This window comes from Peromyscus eremicus, chromosome 22 (genome assembly GCF_949786415.1).
Source record: "Peromyscus eremicus chromosome 22, PerEre_H2_v1, whole genome shotgun sequence".
NCBI classification, from domain to species: domain Eukaryota; kingdom Metazoa; phylum Chordata; class Mammalia; order Rodentia; family Cricetidae; genus Peromyscus; species Peromyscus eremicus.
Window position 1 is genome coordinate 19,012,526 of NC_081437.1, and position 14,793 is coordinate 19,027,318.

Sequence of the window (14,793 nt, forward strand, 5' to 3'; positions counted from 1 at the left end):
TTTTTTTCTCTTTCTGCTTTTATGAGACAGGGCCTTTCTATGTAGCCCTGGCTGTCCCAGAACTCCAACTGCAGAGATAAGAATGCCCCTTCTGGGATTAAAAGCATGCATCACCATGCCCCAGCTTTCAGTCTTTTCTTTATGTTAACTGCTCTTACAAAAATACCCCATGCTCAGGTTTCAAAAGCTTCTTCGTAGAAATATCATTTCACACCATGGCAACTATTTTAGAAACAAGACATACTAATTCACCTAAGTTTTTATTTATTGGCTCTAGGAAGAATTTGCATGAAAATGAGCCTGTATGGCAGGTACAGAATGTACTGTAACAGCACCAGAGAGGCCCAGCCTCTCTCCTCTACAGAGCCTCCATGTTGATACATACATGTGACTTCAGGAACAAAACCACACAGTCCAGGACAAAGAGGAGCCCTTGAGGAAAACAGTTTAAAGTGACTTTTCCAATTGACCATACCTTTTCATATACTTAAATTCAAAGAATTGATACATTCAGAGGCCCAATGTTTGGCATAGAATAAAATCATGTTCATTTATTTTTTTCTGCATCTTAGAAGGCATAAAATTAAATATGTTGAATGTAATAAATTCATCCATACAAGTGCAAGTCTCCAGCTATAGTGCATTTTATGGCAGATTTATTACTTAAAAATACACCAGTAAATCAAAAAAGAAGGGCTATGTCCATTTAACTTTTATTAAAGTGTATGTAGGAGGTCTTCAGAAATCAAATATGAGCATGAAGATATGGCCAAACATAAAATCTATCAAATTCAGTGAAAAGTTGCTGACTTTAAATAGCAGTTGTAAGAATGACCAATATATATCCTTTGTTAACAACCTCTCACTCTATAGTAAAAAAAAAAAAAAAAAAAAAGATAAACATTCAGTAAACATTCTTTCCTAAGGTAGTTTCCCTTATAGATCAGTGATTTATCCATTTCTTTGTATACACAAATTTGTTGAACATACCAATCAGTGGTTCTCACAATTGAAAAATAAAAGCACAAAAAAGTTTACACTCTTGTACAGGTAAATCAAAGATCACCTTGAATTAAACTGGATCTCCTTAAGGGCATAGTATAGTTTCAGTTTCATTACCTATTACATAATTAGTTTCTTACATACAAATATTGACATATTTGGCTTGTGCTTCCGAAGCCTTCGTGTCTATGAAATCCACATCAATGCAGCTCATAATTGGAAGTCACTGGGGAGGTCTTTGCTGCTGCTGGGTTTGCCATGGTCGTGTGTTAGAGTCTCTTCAGCACGCGCTGTGGCCCTGCACACCTGAGAGGCGTCGTCAATGTCTGGATCTAAGCCTTCAGGACAGGGAAGTTTCAGTAGCTCTTCTCGGAGCTGAGCAGTATGGCGCTACATGGAGAAAAATCGATAATATCAGAGGTGATTCCAGCATATCACTGAGACAAGAACTTGGTTTTAATATACCCCAGTATCAAGTGTATAAATATTTACTCAGTATCTTCTTATGCCAGCCAGTGCATCACACATCTAAAACACACATTAAACAAAACTCAAGAATCCCTAAACGCGGGGCTGGAGAGATGGCTCACCAGTTAAGAGCACTCGCTGCTTTTTTTAGAGGAACTGGGTTCAATTCCTAGCACCTACATAGTAGCTCACACCTGTCTGTAACTCCAATTCCAAGGCTTCTGACACCCCCACAGACAAACATGAAAGCAAAAGACCAATGCATGTAAAGTAAAAATAAATTATATAATTAAGGGGGCGGGCAGTGGTAGTGATGCATGCCTTTAATTCTAGCACTTGGGAGGCAGAACCAGGTGGATCTCTGTGAGTTCAAGACCAGATTGGTCTACAGAGCGAGATCCAGGACAGGTATCAAAACTACACAGAGAAACCCTGTCTCAAAAAAAACAAAACAAAACAAACAAACCAAAAAAAAGATCCCCAAACTCCAATTAATTCTTGATGCTGAGAAAGTCCCAGTAACATTCTGTACAGGTACAGAAGAATAAACCCCACCTCCTAAAAAACAAAGAACAGTTCTACAGAACCTCATCCTCCCCGCCCCACTCCCCAGGAGCAGTACTGCCAATGACTTAGAAACATCTACAGTTTGATAGTTATATTCTTTTAAATTAAAGACAGTAATCCCTTGTGTTGTCATAGATGTCAACTCTGAAAAGGACAAATGCACAAATTAAAATAAACCCAGACTGGGGATTTATCACAATGGTACATATAGTACTTATCTGGAATGTACAAAGCTTTGGGATCAATCTCTAGTACTAGATGAAAAAAAAGGAACAGATATACATAACCACCAAACAAAAACCTAAACTACACCACATATGCACTGCTATCTTGGCGAATGAAAACAGGTATGTTTCAATCAAAGAGCGACCTGTAAACTTTGTAATAGTTTCCCCATCATTTCATTTAACTCAGAAGTATTTGTAAAGTAATTTTATCATTAGAATTTAAAAAATTCGAACAAATGAAAAACAATGTCTAGAGAGTAAATAACTGTGTTATCCTATTTGCCTTAGAATGTAAGATGCTAAGAGGGTGACTAGTTGCTTATGAATGAAATACCACATTGAAGGTTTTGAAAATTACCTGCATCAATAGCTGGCTTTGAAAGTTAACTAAGTAATTTCAAGCACATTGACTGGTTATGTTTATGTGTATAGATAGGCATGTGCACGTGTAAAAAGTAAGAATGTTATAGAAATGATAGGCTATAAAGTTAGATTATTGATTATTGACTATTTTTTTTGTTTTATTTGAGACAGGGTTTCTCTGTGAAACAGTTCTGGCTGTCCTGGAACTCACTCTGTAGACCAGGCTGGCCTTGAACTCACAGAGATCCGCCTGCCTCTGCCTCCCATGTGCTGGAATTAAAGGTGTACACCACCACTCCCCAGCTGAATCTACTTTTAAACCAAAAAAGCAAATACTCGTTTTAAATATTTTACATTGATAAGGATTTTTTGTACATTGATACAATTTAAGGTTATTTTGGTTAGAACATAGTGTACATACATTGCTACTCTTGTTCAAGGTGTTGTACCTATACAGCTCATCAACAATGTAATGTAAATTTCTAGTCTTTGAAGGTCATTATTACAAACTATTGAGGATAATAAAGAAATTCAGGTTAGTAGCTAGTTACCTATTACAATCAAACTTCTAGTCATGATAGGTATATTTTCAAGGTCAAACAGAGATATATTTTAGATAGGCAAGTGGTCTTCAAACACTTCAGAGATCTACAGAATATGGCATTTAAGATGTTTTAATAATGTAAGTTTTTTCTTTCTTTCTTTCTTTCTTTCTTCCTTCCTTCCTTCCTTCCTTCCTTCCTTTCTTTCTTTCTTTCTTTCTTTCTTTTTTAAGAACAATGAGACATATCTGCTACTGGCAGCACCAATCTACTTCAGGGAAGATGATGGGCATCGAAGAAACTCCATATAGCGTTTACTTTCTTGGTGGCAAAAGTTAGCTACTGGGCAAAAAAGTGTCCTTGCTTCGACTGCTGAGAGTATGCTGTCCAAATTGGACCAGCAGGACAAAAAACAAAGTGACTATAGAACCTTGCCAACACAAGGCAGGACAGTCCTTCAAAAATCCTGCTTCACAGAAATGTCTGTCAGATATTCTAGGCCTGCAGGCTGAAGACGGATGCCCCAACATTATAGAAGAACTAGGCAGCCAGCAGTTTCTGTCATTTCTTAGTTTTGGCAGTTGTTTGCTCTACACTTCCTGTTTACTCAGGTAATATTATATCCTTCTCATGTCTCTGATGGAGTTGAAAACTAGATATAGTTTTCCTTGTTATCAGATTCAAAAAAGATACTCATAAAAGAGGTGTAAAGTGTATAAAGTTGAGAGACATAAAAAGATAGTTTTGGGTTAGTAATGCAAGTTAGGACAGAAAATGAATTAGGTACAACACTTTAGACTCACCAAGATAGGATAGCTAATGGACTATTTACTCTGAGCTTGTCAAATGCTATGGGCTAGATATTGTTAATGTAATTATTGCCTGTATATATTTGTATATAGTTACTGTACTTGTTGTATACAGTTTTTCTATGTTAGCTAAAACCTTCACTTTTTATTTTAGACAAAAAGAGGGAAATGTTGTATGATATTTTGTTTGTGTTCTGACAAGGCTTGCCTGGAGATCAGAGGGCGGAGCTAGTCGCTAGTTAACCATAGAGGCCAGGTAGTGGTGGCACATAGCTTTAATCCCAGCACTTTGGAGGACGCAGGAAGATCAAGAGTTCAAGGCCACTCTGAGCTACACAAAATTGAACCAGTTTAAAAGAGAAACAGAGCCAGTTGGTGGTGGCTCATACCTTTAATCTCAGCACTTGGGAGGATCAAGCCTTTAATCCCAGCATGAGGGAGGTGGAGACAGGAATATAAGGCAGTTAGAGACAGGATCTCCCTCCCATTCAGTCTGAGCATTCATAGAGACAGGACTGCCCCCATTCGGTCTTAAATTTTGAAGAAAGAAGTTTCTGGTGGCTGGCTGCTTTGCTTCTCTGATCTTTCAGCTTTCACCCTCGTATCTGACTCTGGGTTTCCTCCCCCATAAGGGTCTCTGGGATCAAACAAAGGTAGTCAGCCTTGGCGGCAGGTGCCTTTAATCACTGAGCAATCTGGCCAGCCCAATACGCAGTTTTATAGAACAACCTTACACATATATGATGCTCTGCTAAGCACTGACAAAGTAAGGGCAATGAGCACAATAAAGACACGTTAGCTTCTGGGAAGCCTGAGTTTTAGCTGGAGGTGTGAAGCATAAAAAAGGTTGAGACAATCGTGTGCTCTGAGCCACTTATGAGGATTTAAAGCATATTCACATACTTGAAATTTACAAACTCTCCAGCACTGATTTCCCTTCCACTGTGATAAAAACACTGACTAAGGAAGAAGAAAGAAAAATCTCACTATTATGAGGATCTTGGAGAGGTAGAATACTATAACATAGCATGGACTCAACTGAAAAGAACATACACTTCCTTGACTAGCATTCTTCAGCAAAGAGGTAGTTGAAAGAATAGAAATCTTCACCAATTTGGAAATGAAGGGTTTCCAAGTAAGGGTGACATAGAAAAATTATACAGTACTTTAGCATGGTAGCTCCCATTTTTAAGTTCAACATCGGGGAAGCAGAGGAAAGCAGGTTTAGGGCAGCCTGGTCTACATAGTTAGATTCAGGCCGGCCATGAGTACAGAGTGAGACCCTGTCTCAAAAACAACACTGAAAATAATAGAGTAAAATAATTTCAGGCAAAAGCAAATGCTGAAATAACAGAACAGCAGCAGCAACAGCTAGACTGCTGGCTCTGCAGATGTATGTGAGCAAAGATGCAACTAAGCACCCATTCAGGAAGCATCCAGCTGGTCATGGACCACAGAAAGAACGGGAGAGGGAAGTATGTGGTACACAAGGAAAATGGGAGCAGCTGGGTGCAAGCTTCTTCTGAGGACAATGCTGAAGGGGTCTCCTACTAGGCACTGCTGAACTAGATGGAGGGAACTAAGCAATATCTACAGATCTGAGAGAAAAGGGCAGTCTTGAAATTAAGTGTAGAAAGCTAGATGAACCAATGTGAAGGAAGATACAGTCCTACTCTCAATGTTTAATGAGGATGTCTAGGAAAAATCATTTAGAAACACAACTCTGGAGAGGGAAACAAGTTCTAAGAGTCATTTTTTTTTTTAAAGATTTATTTATTTATTATGCATACAGCATGTATGACCAGAAGAGGGCACCAGACCTCATTACAGATGGTTGTGAGCCACCATGTGGTTGCTGGGAATTGAACTCAGGACCTCTGGAAGAGCAGTCAGTGCTCTTAACCTCTAAGCCATTTCTCCAGCCCCTAAGAGTCATTTTTTAATGGATTAATTTTTCTTTTGTCAACTTCATACAGGTATATAATATGTTCTGTTTCCTCTCCCCACCCTGCCTCCTTTATTTCCCTCCTGTCCTTATCAAAACCTGTGCCATCCCTACCAGTCCCTTTCTCAGATCCATGACTTTTGGTTTTGTGAGTCATCTTTAAAGGTCCAACATTAGAAACCCAAAGACCATAAGACAAAGGGGGGTAAAGAAAAACTGCCTCTCAGGAAAGAGGGGAGAGAAAAGAATAAATGAGGAAAGAAAGGGGAAAAAGAGGAGTCTATGATGAACAGAAAAGGGATATATTAGATGAGTGGTGGGCGTGTTAATGAGTAAGCTACAGAATGTGTGCGTGTGTGCGTGTGGTCAGGGAAGAGTTCTAGAAGTGGAAAGCAGATGGAGATGGGCTAGTGGGCATGGTGGAAGGAGGCAGAAGAGACCTGCAAACCTTTGGATGCTGAAGTCCTTGCTCTTGCTGATGGAGAACACAAACTGTTTTCCAAAACTGGACAAAACAGAACTAGCATAGAGCAAGCTAAGTGTTCTTTCCTTAGACAGCCTCACTAGCCAAGGGTAGCCTTGAATCACTACCCTCCTGACTGAAATGCTCAGTGCACAACAACCCCTGGCTCTAAAGTCTTCATAATGTGAAATTTCAACTGGAGAACAAAAGGGAAGAAGCCAGCAGGGATGGAAGCACTGAATGCATAAACGGGGACGCCTGGCAGAGGAGAAGAACACAGAGAATACAAGAGTTTTTGGAAGCAGAAAAAGGGGTGGTTGTACAAAGAAGGATTTCCATGTATGGAAATTCTGCAGAGCTATTGTACCTTCCATTTCTATCCATGAATGCTTAAGCTAAAAGCAACTGCCTACCTCCCACAGCGGTTATTAACAATCAGCTCTTAGTGGCCCTCCATCTCATACCTTCTTCATCACACCAAGCAATACAATTATGTAAGGTAAGAGGCATAAGGTAAGGCTGAAAGATTGAAGACAAAATTCAAGCTCGCCCTCCCCCATGTGAACATCTTTGGGCTCAGCTCCTATAGCCACTTTTAATCTCAAGAATTACCAGTCCTCTGTCAAAGCTATTGCACCTATCTACACACTTTCTCTAACAACTTGTTTCTTCAGTTCTCTTCTGCCCTCAACCTTCAGGTGTGATTAGCTAAGTCAGTGAATCACAACTCACCTTGAGAGCTGCTGCGTGGTGAGACATTGTCCTGCCCACCCGCTTATCGCTGCTGTACTGCTGGATGTCTGCGATCCACTCCTCACACTGGGCCATGATCTCAATTCTTTTCAAGTAAAAATGTTTGTGTATAACCTTGAAAATAAAAAACAACAGAACAGAGCATGTCTATATACTTTAAAAGCAGTTTGTGGCATTACAAATAAAAGATTTTCTGGTTTCATATGTTCTATGTTTTATATGTTCTACCTCATTACAAAGGAAAAAACCAGGCTCAGAACATCAGATGGCATACACTGAAACACTCAATTCCACAGCAGCAATGGATATCCAACACTGCTCAGATACTAAGTATAATCCCATCTAAACAGCACAGGACATATATAAGAGAACTTAAAGCAAATGGGACAAGATTTTCAATACACTGGTAGCAGAAAAATGTCTGTCTTTAGATGAGCACTCGGAGTTGTAGAGATGGTCAGAGTATACTGCTCTTACAAAAGACCTGTGCTCAGTTCCCATCACCATGTCAGGAGGCTCACAACTGCCAGTTAACTCAGGCTTTAAGTGATCTGGTGGCTTCTTTAGGTATTTGCATTCATGTGCACATCCCCAACCCCACAAAATAAAAACAAAAAAACTCTTTAAGGTTTTTTTTTTTAAATCTATTTATTGTGGGTATGCATGTGTGCCACACCATACACACAAAGGTCAAAGGTATCACTTCTCCTTCTAGTGTGCAGTTTGTCTCAGGAATGAAACCCAGGTGGGCAGGCTTGGTGGAAAGGGCCTTTACCCACTGTGCGAATTAGCCACACAGCACAATTAAGGAAACTTTAAGTATCAGAGACAATCAATACAAAAATCAAAATGAAGCGCTAGCTGTGGCACACTCTTACTCATCAAATTGTATCTTCTGGGGCTGGAGAGATGGTTCAACAGTTAAGAGCATCCGCTACTCTTGCAGAGAAGCAGGTTTGATTCCCAGCCTACCATAACTTCAGTTTCAGGGAATCTAATGCCCTCTTTTGGCCTTTGAAGGCAGCATGAGTGCAGGTGTTCTCTCTCTCTCTCTCTCTCTCTCTCTCTCTCTCTCTCTCTCTCTCTCTCTCTCCACACACACACACACACACACACCTAAACAAAGCTTGCAATTGCAATTTTCTGGTTAATTTATAGATAGATTTATTTTACAGCGCTAAATTCCCTTGTATCTCATTTGGAAATTTTAAAAAAATTTCTACCTCTGAAAAATGTTTTGATACATAAGCAATAGGACTCTCTTCCTAAGAAACTTAAATTATAAAACAGACATAAAATCTAGTTCAGTTCCTATTGTCCAAAGGGGTTCTCTCTGTCCTATACTGTCTAAAGCTAAATATTATTATAAAGGCAGGGGAACTGAAATAAAACACTAGTATAATCCTATGTGACATTTAGCAGTATTTTGAGGCTGATGCTCTAGGACTCAAAAAACAAGAAAAACAAAATAAGCTCAGAACCAGACAGAAGACAAGAGCATCAGAGAAAAAGCTACTTTAGAAGAAGAACCAGGGTGGACGATAGTTCACCTGGCAGGGCTTGCAGAGTACGCATGAGGCCTTGGTTTTAGCCCCACTGTGACATGGGGGTACATGCCTATAACTCCAGCACTTGGATAGTTCAAGATGATCCTCATCTACAGAGGACCTTGGAGGCCAGCCTTGGACAGCAGAAGAGCTTGCCTCAAAAACAGAAAGATAAAAAAAACAAAACAATAACAACAACAACAACAAAAAAAACCCCCGACAACCAAAATAAACAAAAATACCCAGGGAATTCAGAAAACAGCCAAAGTCACATTAAGAGTCAGTTTTAAGTATCCAGTGGCAAGGAATGTCTAAATTAATTTCTTTTCATGAAGAGTACACACCTGTAACCTCCACCTGTACATAGCAGCACATCATACCTGCCAGAACTCGTGTTTCATCTCCCCACACTGTTCCCCGCATGCCCATATTTGGGATTAAACCCTGGGACTCACACATACTTAGTGTTCTACCACTAAGATACATCTCCAGCTCTTATCCTGACTTGGCAGATAAGCTACCAAGTTGACCTCTGAACTTTACATAAGTAGAAAAATATGCAGAACTGAAAGGAAGAATCAAAATTCAGCCGTATATGCCATTGAAACTGGAATCCTTGTTACAACAGAACTATCAAGGAGTTTCAACAGCTCAGGACCCAGTGTGCTGAAGAATTCATGTATGATGCAAAGGGAAAGAATACAGGCTCTCCAAGAGTACTGTATTTATCCTTGATTTTTCAATAAGTTGGCACAATGCCTAGTAACAGGTGATGGGTAGTTGCATAATGTGAATAACCTAAACCTAATTAATAAACAGATTATATCTAAGGGCTTGTAAACAAGTATACACACACATATGCATGCACAAGCAACCTCCCATAACATTAGATCTACTACCTTCTATATGGCCTTTAAGGTAAAAGGCAAATTTGTGGATATGTGTGCACACTGACAGGTAAGCACATGTAACAGTAACGGAGAAGGAATGCTCCTTTTACATTCCTTCAGATCACCCTCATGAGCTCTACCTGATTAGCAGGAGTAAGACAGGGTTCACAGTGTTTAAGAATAACAACTGCTAAATCCCATTAAATACAACAGTCTATGAGGCCAACACAAAAACCCACTCTAAAACTTTGCAACTCCTGGAAAATCAAGGCAAACTGATGCTCTGAGGACAACGCTGAGCAAGAAAGCGATCTCAGGACACAGAGGAGACATGACAGTGAAGAGGACTGCAGGCTGCAGATGTGGGGTGCTGAGTCACCAGGACACAGCAAAGCCAAACCCCCTGAAAAGTTTCGGAGGCTTCTAGGAGCCTGATACTTTCTAATTGCTTTCTTAACATTCACACACGTACATTACATGCGTAGTATTTCAGTAATGTCTGAATAGGTGGATAAAATGATAATTATCAAAAATAAACAGTCCCGAGCTAGAAAGATGCTCATCTGGAACCACAGCCCACTAAAACCAAACCAACAACAAGAACAGATCAAGTGTGGTGGACCAGCACACTCGGTATCCCAGCAGTGCGGAAACAGAGACGGGGAGGTCCACAAAGGCTCACTCAGTGAACTAAAATCCAGCTAGAGAGCCTGTCTTAGAAGAAAGATGAGCAACACCCAAATATCAAAACCCAGAGCTATCTTCTCACCTTCACACACAAAATGTGTACCTGTACACAGCACGCAAGAGTAAAACCTTACTAACTGCACTTTGTCATGAGTGATTTTAGAATTAATTACTAGTTATAAGAAGTAAAGCTGCCGGGCGGTGGTGGCGCACGCCTTTAATCCCAGCACTCGGGAGGCAGAGCCAGGCGGATCTCTGTGAGTTCGAGGCCAGCCTGGGCTATCAAGTGAGTTCCAGGAAAGGCGCAAAGCTACACAGAGAAACCTGTCTCGAAACCCCCACCCCCCCCAAAAAAAAGAAGTAAAGCTTAGCGCACCAGATACTGTAAACTTAGAATATATAACACTAACAAAGACTATAAATTCTCAAATGTCTTTAACTTTATCCAACATACTTCTTTAAAGCATGGTGAAGGATTTCGGATTTGCTCTAGCATTGCCCATTTAACCGTTGCTTGCCGGATGTTTCCATCGTATTCTCGGGAACTCTGCGTGCCACTCGGAGTGCCTCTGGACCGTTCATAGCCTGGTTCATTAAAGTAAGGCTCGGCTACTAATATAAGAGACTGGACAGAAACCAACACCTGAGGAAAAGAGGAAATTAAACAATAGTTATGAGGAGACGTTTTTACTGCCAGTAAACTGCTATCCTGCTTCATCTCTAAGGAGTCTCTATTAGCATTATTTCCACATATTTCTGGCATTAAAGAGAAAATATTGGAGATATGGCTCAGTAGTTAAGCTGCTCTTCTAGAGGGCCTGTGACTGATTCCTAGCATATGAATGTGGTGCACATACATACATGTAGGTAAAACCTCTCTATATATTATCTCAGCTGAGTTATGAATATTAAGGTAAGCTCAAAGCCAACCCAGGCTACAGAGTGAATTCCAGGATGCCCTGGATTAAAGTGTGAGACTCTTGTCTTAAAAACAAAACAAAAACAAAAAACCCTACAAACTTAAGTTAGCTACATCAAAACTGCATATAATATTTATTTATTCATTTGTTTATAGGCAGCGTCTCACTGTGTTGCCCTGGCTGGCCTGGAACTAGCTACATAGACCACCCCAGCTTTGAACTCACAAAGATCCTGCTGCCTCTACCAATGCCTTAAACAATACTTATGTATCTTCTGTTAAAATTGGCCTTAGTCTTGTACAACCTTAAACCAGCCAAGCCCTATTAACAATATCCACACAGAAAACTTAATAAGGCAGTTTTAACTCTTACTTCAACAGGAATTAACTGCCAGAGTATTATAAAGCATTACTATACATTCTCATTGGTGAGATGGACTCATGCTTCTGAGACCACCTCCATGGCCCTCATATTTGTTTGTTTGTTGGTTTACTTATGATTTTTTGAGACAGGGTTTCACTATGTAGTCATGGCTGTCCTGGAACACACTAAATAAATCAGGCTGGCCTTGAACTCACAGAGAGCTGCCTACTTTTGTCTCCTGAGTACTGGGATTTAAGGTGTGTGCCACCATGTCTGGCTTCACACTTGTATAAATTTGACATTTTATAAGTAAGACAGATAAAACAGACACCAGAAACATCTGACCCAACAGTAGATGTTTACAACTGATACAGAGTTACCACGGCCAGCAGTAACTAGCACGGGGAACAACCAATAAGACAAACACAGATTAGAAAGATTACGAAATTAAACAGTGAAGGAGAGTGGTTTTCTTCTCAAATCTGATATTCCCCAGAGCTCCTTTTAGGCATGGTTAGTTCTACCATTTGTTGTTTTTAAAATGTTTATTCTTCTTTTACTTACATGAATAGGATATTACTCAATTCCAAAAGTAGAGAAAATTAAGTTGAACTCTTAGCACAAACCTATAATTTAAAACCTAACCAATTTTGAGAAAGTAAGTTTTAGATGAGACATTGCGTCCTAAAATGTAAGTTCAAAAGTACTTACATCCAGGTGAGTGCTGCATACCTTTAATTCCAGCACCCAAGTAGATGCAGACAGACCTTTGAGTTTGAGGCCAGCCAATGTGACATAATGTTACCCAGTCTCAAAAAAACTGAAACTCAAACCAAAACAAGATTTAAAAAAAAAAAAAAAAAAGTTTTAATTTTTAAGTCTATTCCGTTTAAAACAAGTAAGTCAACTAATGGGAATTTATTTTCACATCTCTCATCTCACACAAACTAACATTAAGGAAAATAATCTTTTAGGATAGGTTAACTTTTAGAAGAATTACCTGGTGATAATTTCTGGTTGTCTTTTTTTTAAAGACTAAACTGTACACGTGAGTTCAAAGTATTATTTAACAACTATGACTAACTACTGTGTCTCTAACTCCTTAACAAACATATACCCTCAATACACTTACCAGGCTGTCTGTGGTTAAGAGTCTGAATTATTATAAAGTAAAAACATCAGCACAAATGAGATACTATACAAAAGATTTTATGTCCTTCACTGACAGAAATGCAAACTTTGAAGATTATTAAATCATTTTTTTTTGGTTTTTCGAGACAGGCTTTCTCTGTGTAGCTTTGCGCCTTTCCTGGAACTCACTCTGTAGCCCAGGCTGGCCTCGAACTCACAGAGATCCGCCTGGCTCTGCCTCCCGAGTGCTGGGATTAAAGGCGTGTGCCACCACCGCCCGGCTGAAGATTATTAAATCTTATATATGAAAGGCTCTGAAACTAAGAGCTAAAATTCTTTAAATTTTATCAATTCCAGGGCATTATATTATTATTATTATTATTATTATTATTATTATTATTATTATTAATTTATTATTATATTTATTTATATTTTTTTGGTTTTTGAGACAGAGTTTCTCTGTGTAGCTTTGGTGCCTGTCCTGGATCTTGCTCTGTAGAACAGGCTGGCCTTGAACTCACAGAGATCCGCCTGCCTCTGCCTCCTGAGTGCTGGGATTAAAGGCATGCACCACTACCAGGACATTAATTTTGATTATCAGGTAATTATAAATTCTAAACAGTAATACATCATAGATTAAGAAGTGGGTAGTACGAACTGTGTATTAAATTTGATGCACAAGACAGGAGACATGCCTAAATCACCTTACTGCATCACACTGTATTTTAAGAACTTATGGAAAAATTTGGTTTTGACAAATCTAATGTTTGTCTTATGTCCTAACTTCAGACTTTAAATTCCCTAAGAGACTACTATACCAACTATTTAGCATTTCCCACCTTTTAGTTTTTTGGATGGTTTTCTATGTTTATTTTTGGTCACTAATTTCACCTGCAACACACACTACATAAGTAAATCTGTCAGAGAAACTTTGTTTACTTGCAAAAAGCTTGATGTCTGAGGATTCCACTTCTCTTCTGGTCTTCCATGCCATGTGTTCAGGATGCTTAAACAAACCTGAAGGGAGAAAGACATAAACAGAATTTAATGGAGTGTTTAATAGCTAACTGTCCCAACTAGAAATAAAAACACGATGCTCTCAAGTCAAAGTGTATCTAAGTCTGTGAAAACCTACCCATGTGGCATTACAATTTCTTTATAAGGAAAACTTACGCCTATTACACCCATATCTGCATAAATACCATGCATCTTTTTTTGTCATTTATATAGCTCTGGTTGGCCTTCAACAAGCTTTGCTGAGAATGACCTCGAGTTTCTGATTCTCTTGCCTCCACCGCTCTAGCGCTAGGATAACAGGGATTCACAACCATTCCCAGTCAATGCAGTACTGGAGATTAAAACCAAGGTTTTGTAGCCCAGGCTGGCCTCGAACTTGTGATCCTCCTGCCTCTGCCTCCTTCAGCAAATCCTACCGGCAAGTGCCACTGATGCTGTTGGTTTGCAAGGCAGCGTGCTTACACAGTATTTCCTGTGCTCTCCAGAGATGATGGACCGATTTCCTGACATTATTCTCCAATCACTTCAATGGTTACCTTGAGTCTTGACTATTACAAGTGCCCACGATAGGTATAACCTTTATTAAACAGATTGTGTATTGTGATCTCTCGCTGCAGCCATAGTGCAGCTCCATGTAAACCTACAGGCCAAACCATTTATATCTGCCATCACTTACTAACACATGACATGCGGCTTTTCTGCATCGATTGCTGTGACAGTACAGAATGTCGGTATACAAGAAGAATAGAAAACCATTAAGGTTTTAAATAATCTGAAATTTCAATCTTTTTTTCTGAAATACATTATATTGTATGTTTGAGATAATTTTAGTACAAAGTATAATAAAATCAGATATATAATAAGCCCTTTAAATCATTGGTAAGTGTATAAGTGGAACTGAAGCATTTACTGAACAAAGTAATGTTACTCTAATGGTTATTTGCTTGTGCATGCCCACAATGTTATAATGTGCTTCGTTACCTTGCTATTTGATACATAGTGTGCATTTTTCTGTCCCTGTAACTATTGTAATGTCAAATTTTCATCTTATTGCACAATCAAAATGGCATTGATAAGAATGAACTCTAGAGTCTGAACC

The 14,793-nt window shown here is 39.2% G+C and overlaps 1 protein-coding gene across 4 annotated transcripts in view; it reads right to left on the reverse strand.

Annotated features, from left to right (window-relative positions):
• Positions 1-241: 241 nt before the first annotated feature.
• The window catches only part of Birc6 (baculoviral IAP repeat containing 6), a 183,650-nt gene continuing 169,098 nt past the window's right edge, over positions 242-14,793 (reverse strand). For all 4 annotated transcript variants that reach the window (XM_059248553.1, XM_059248552.1, XM_059248551.1 and 1 more), the window contains exons 70-73: positions 13,617-13,694; positions 10,718-10,906; positions 7,119-7,253; positions 242-1,392 (exon numbers count right to left, since the gene is read on the reverse strand). In XM_059248553.1, coding sequence (XP_059104536.1) covers positions 1,213-1,392; positions 7,119-7,253; positions 10,718-10,906; positions 13,617-13,694 — 582 coding nt within the window. In that variant the 3' untranslated portion in view covers positions 242-1,212. The remainder of the gene's footprint in view (positions 1,393-7,118; positions 7,254-10,717; positions 10,907-13,616; positions 13,695-14,793) is intronic.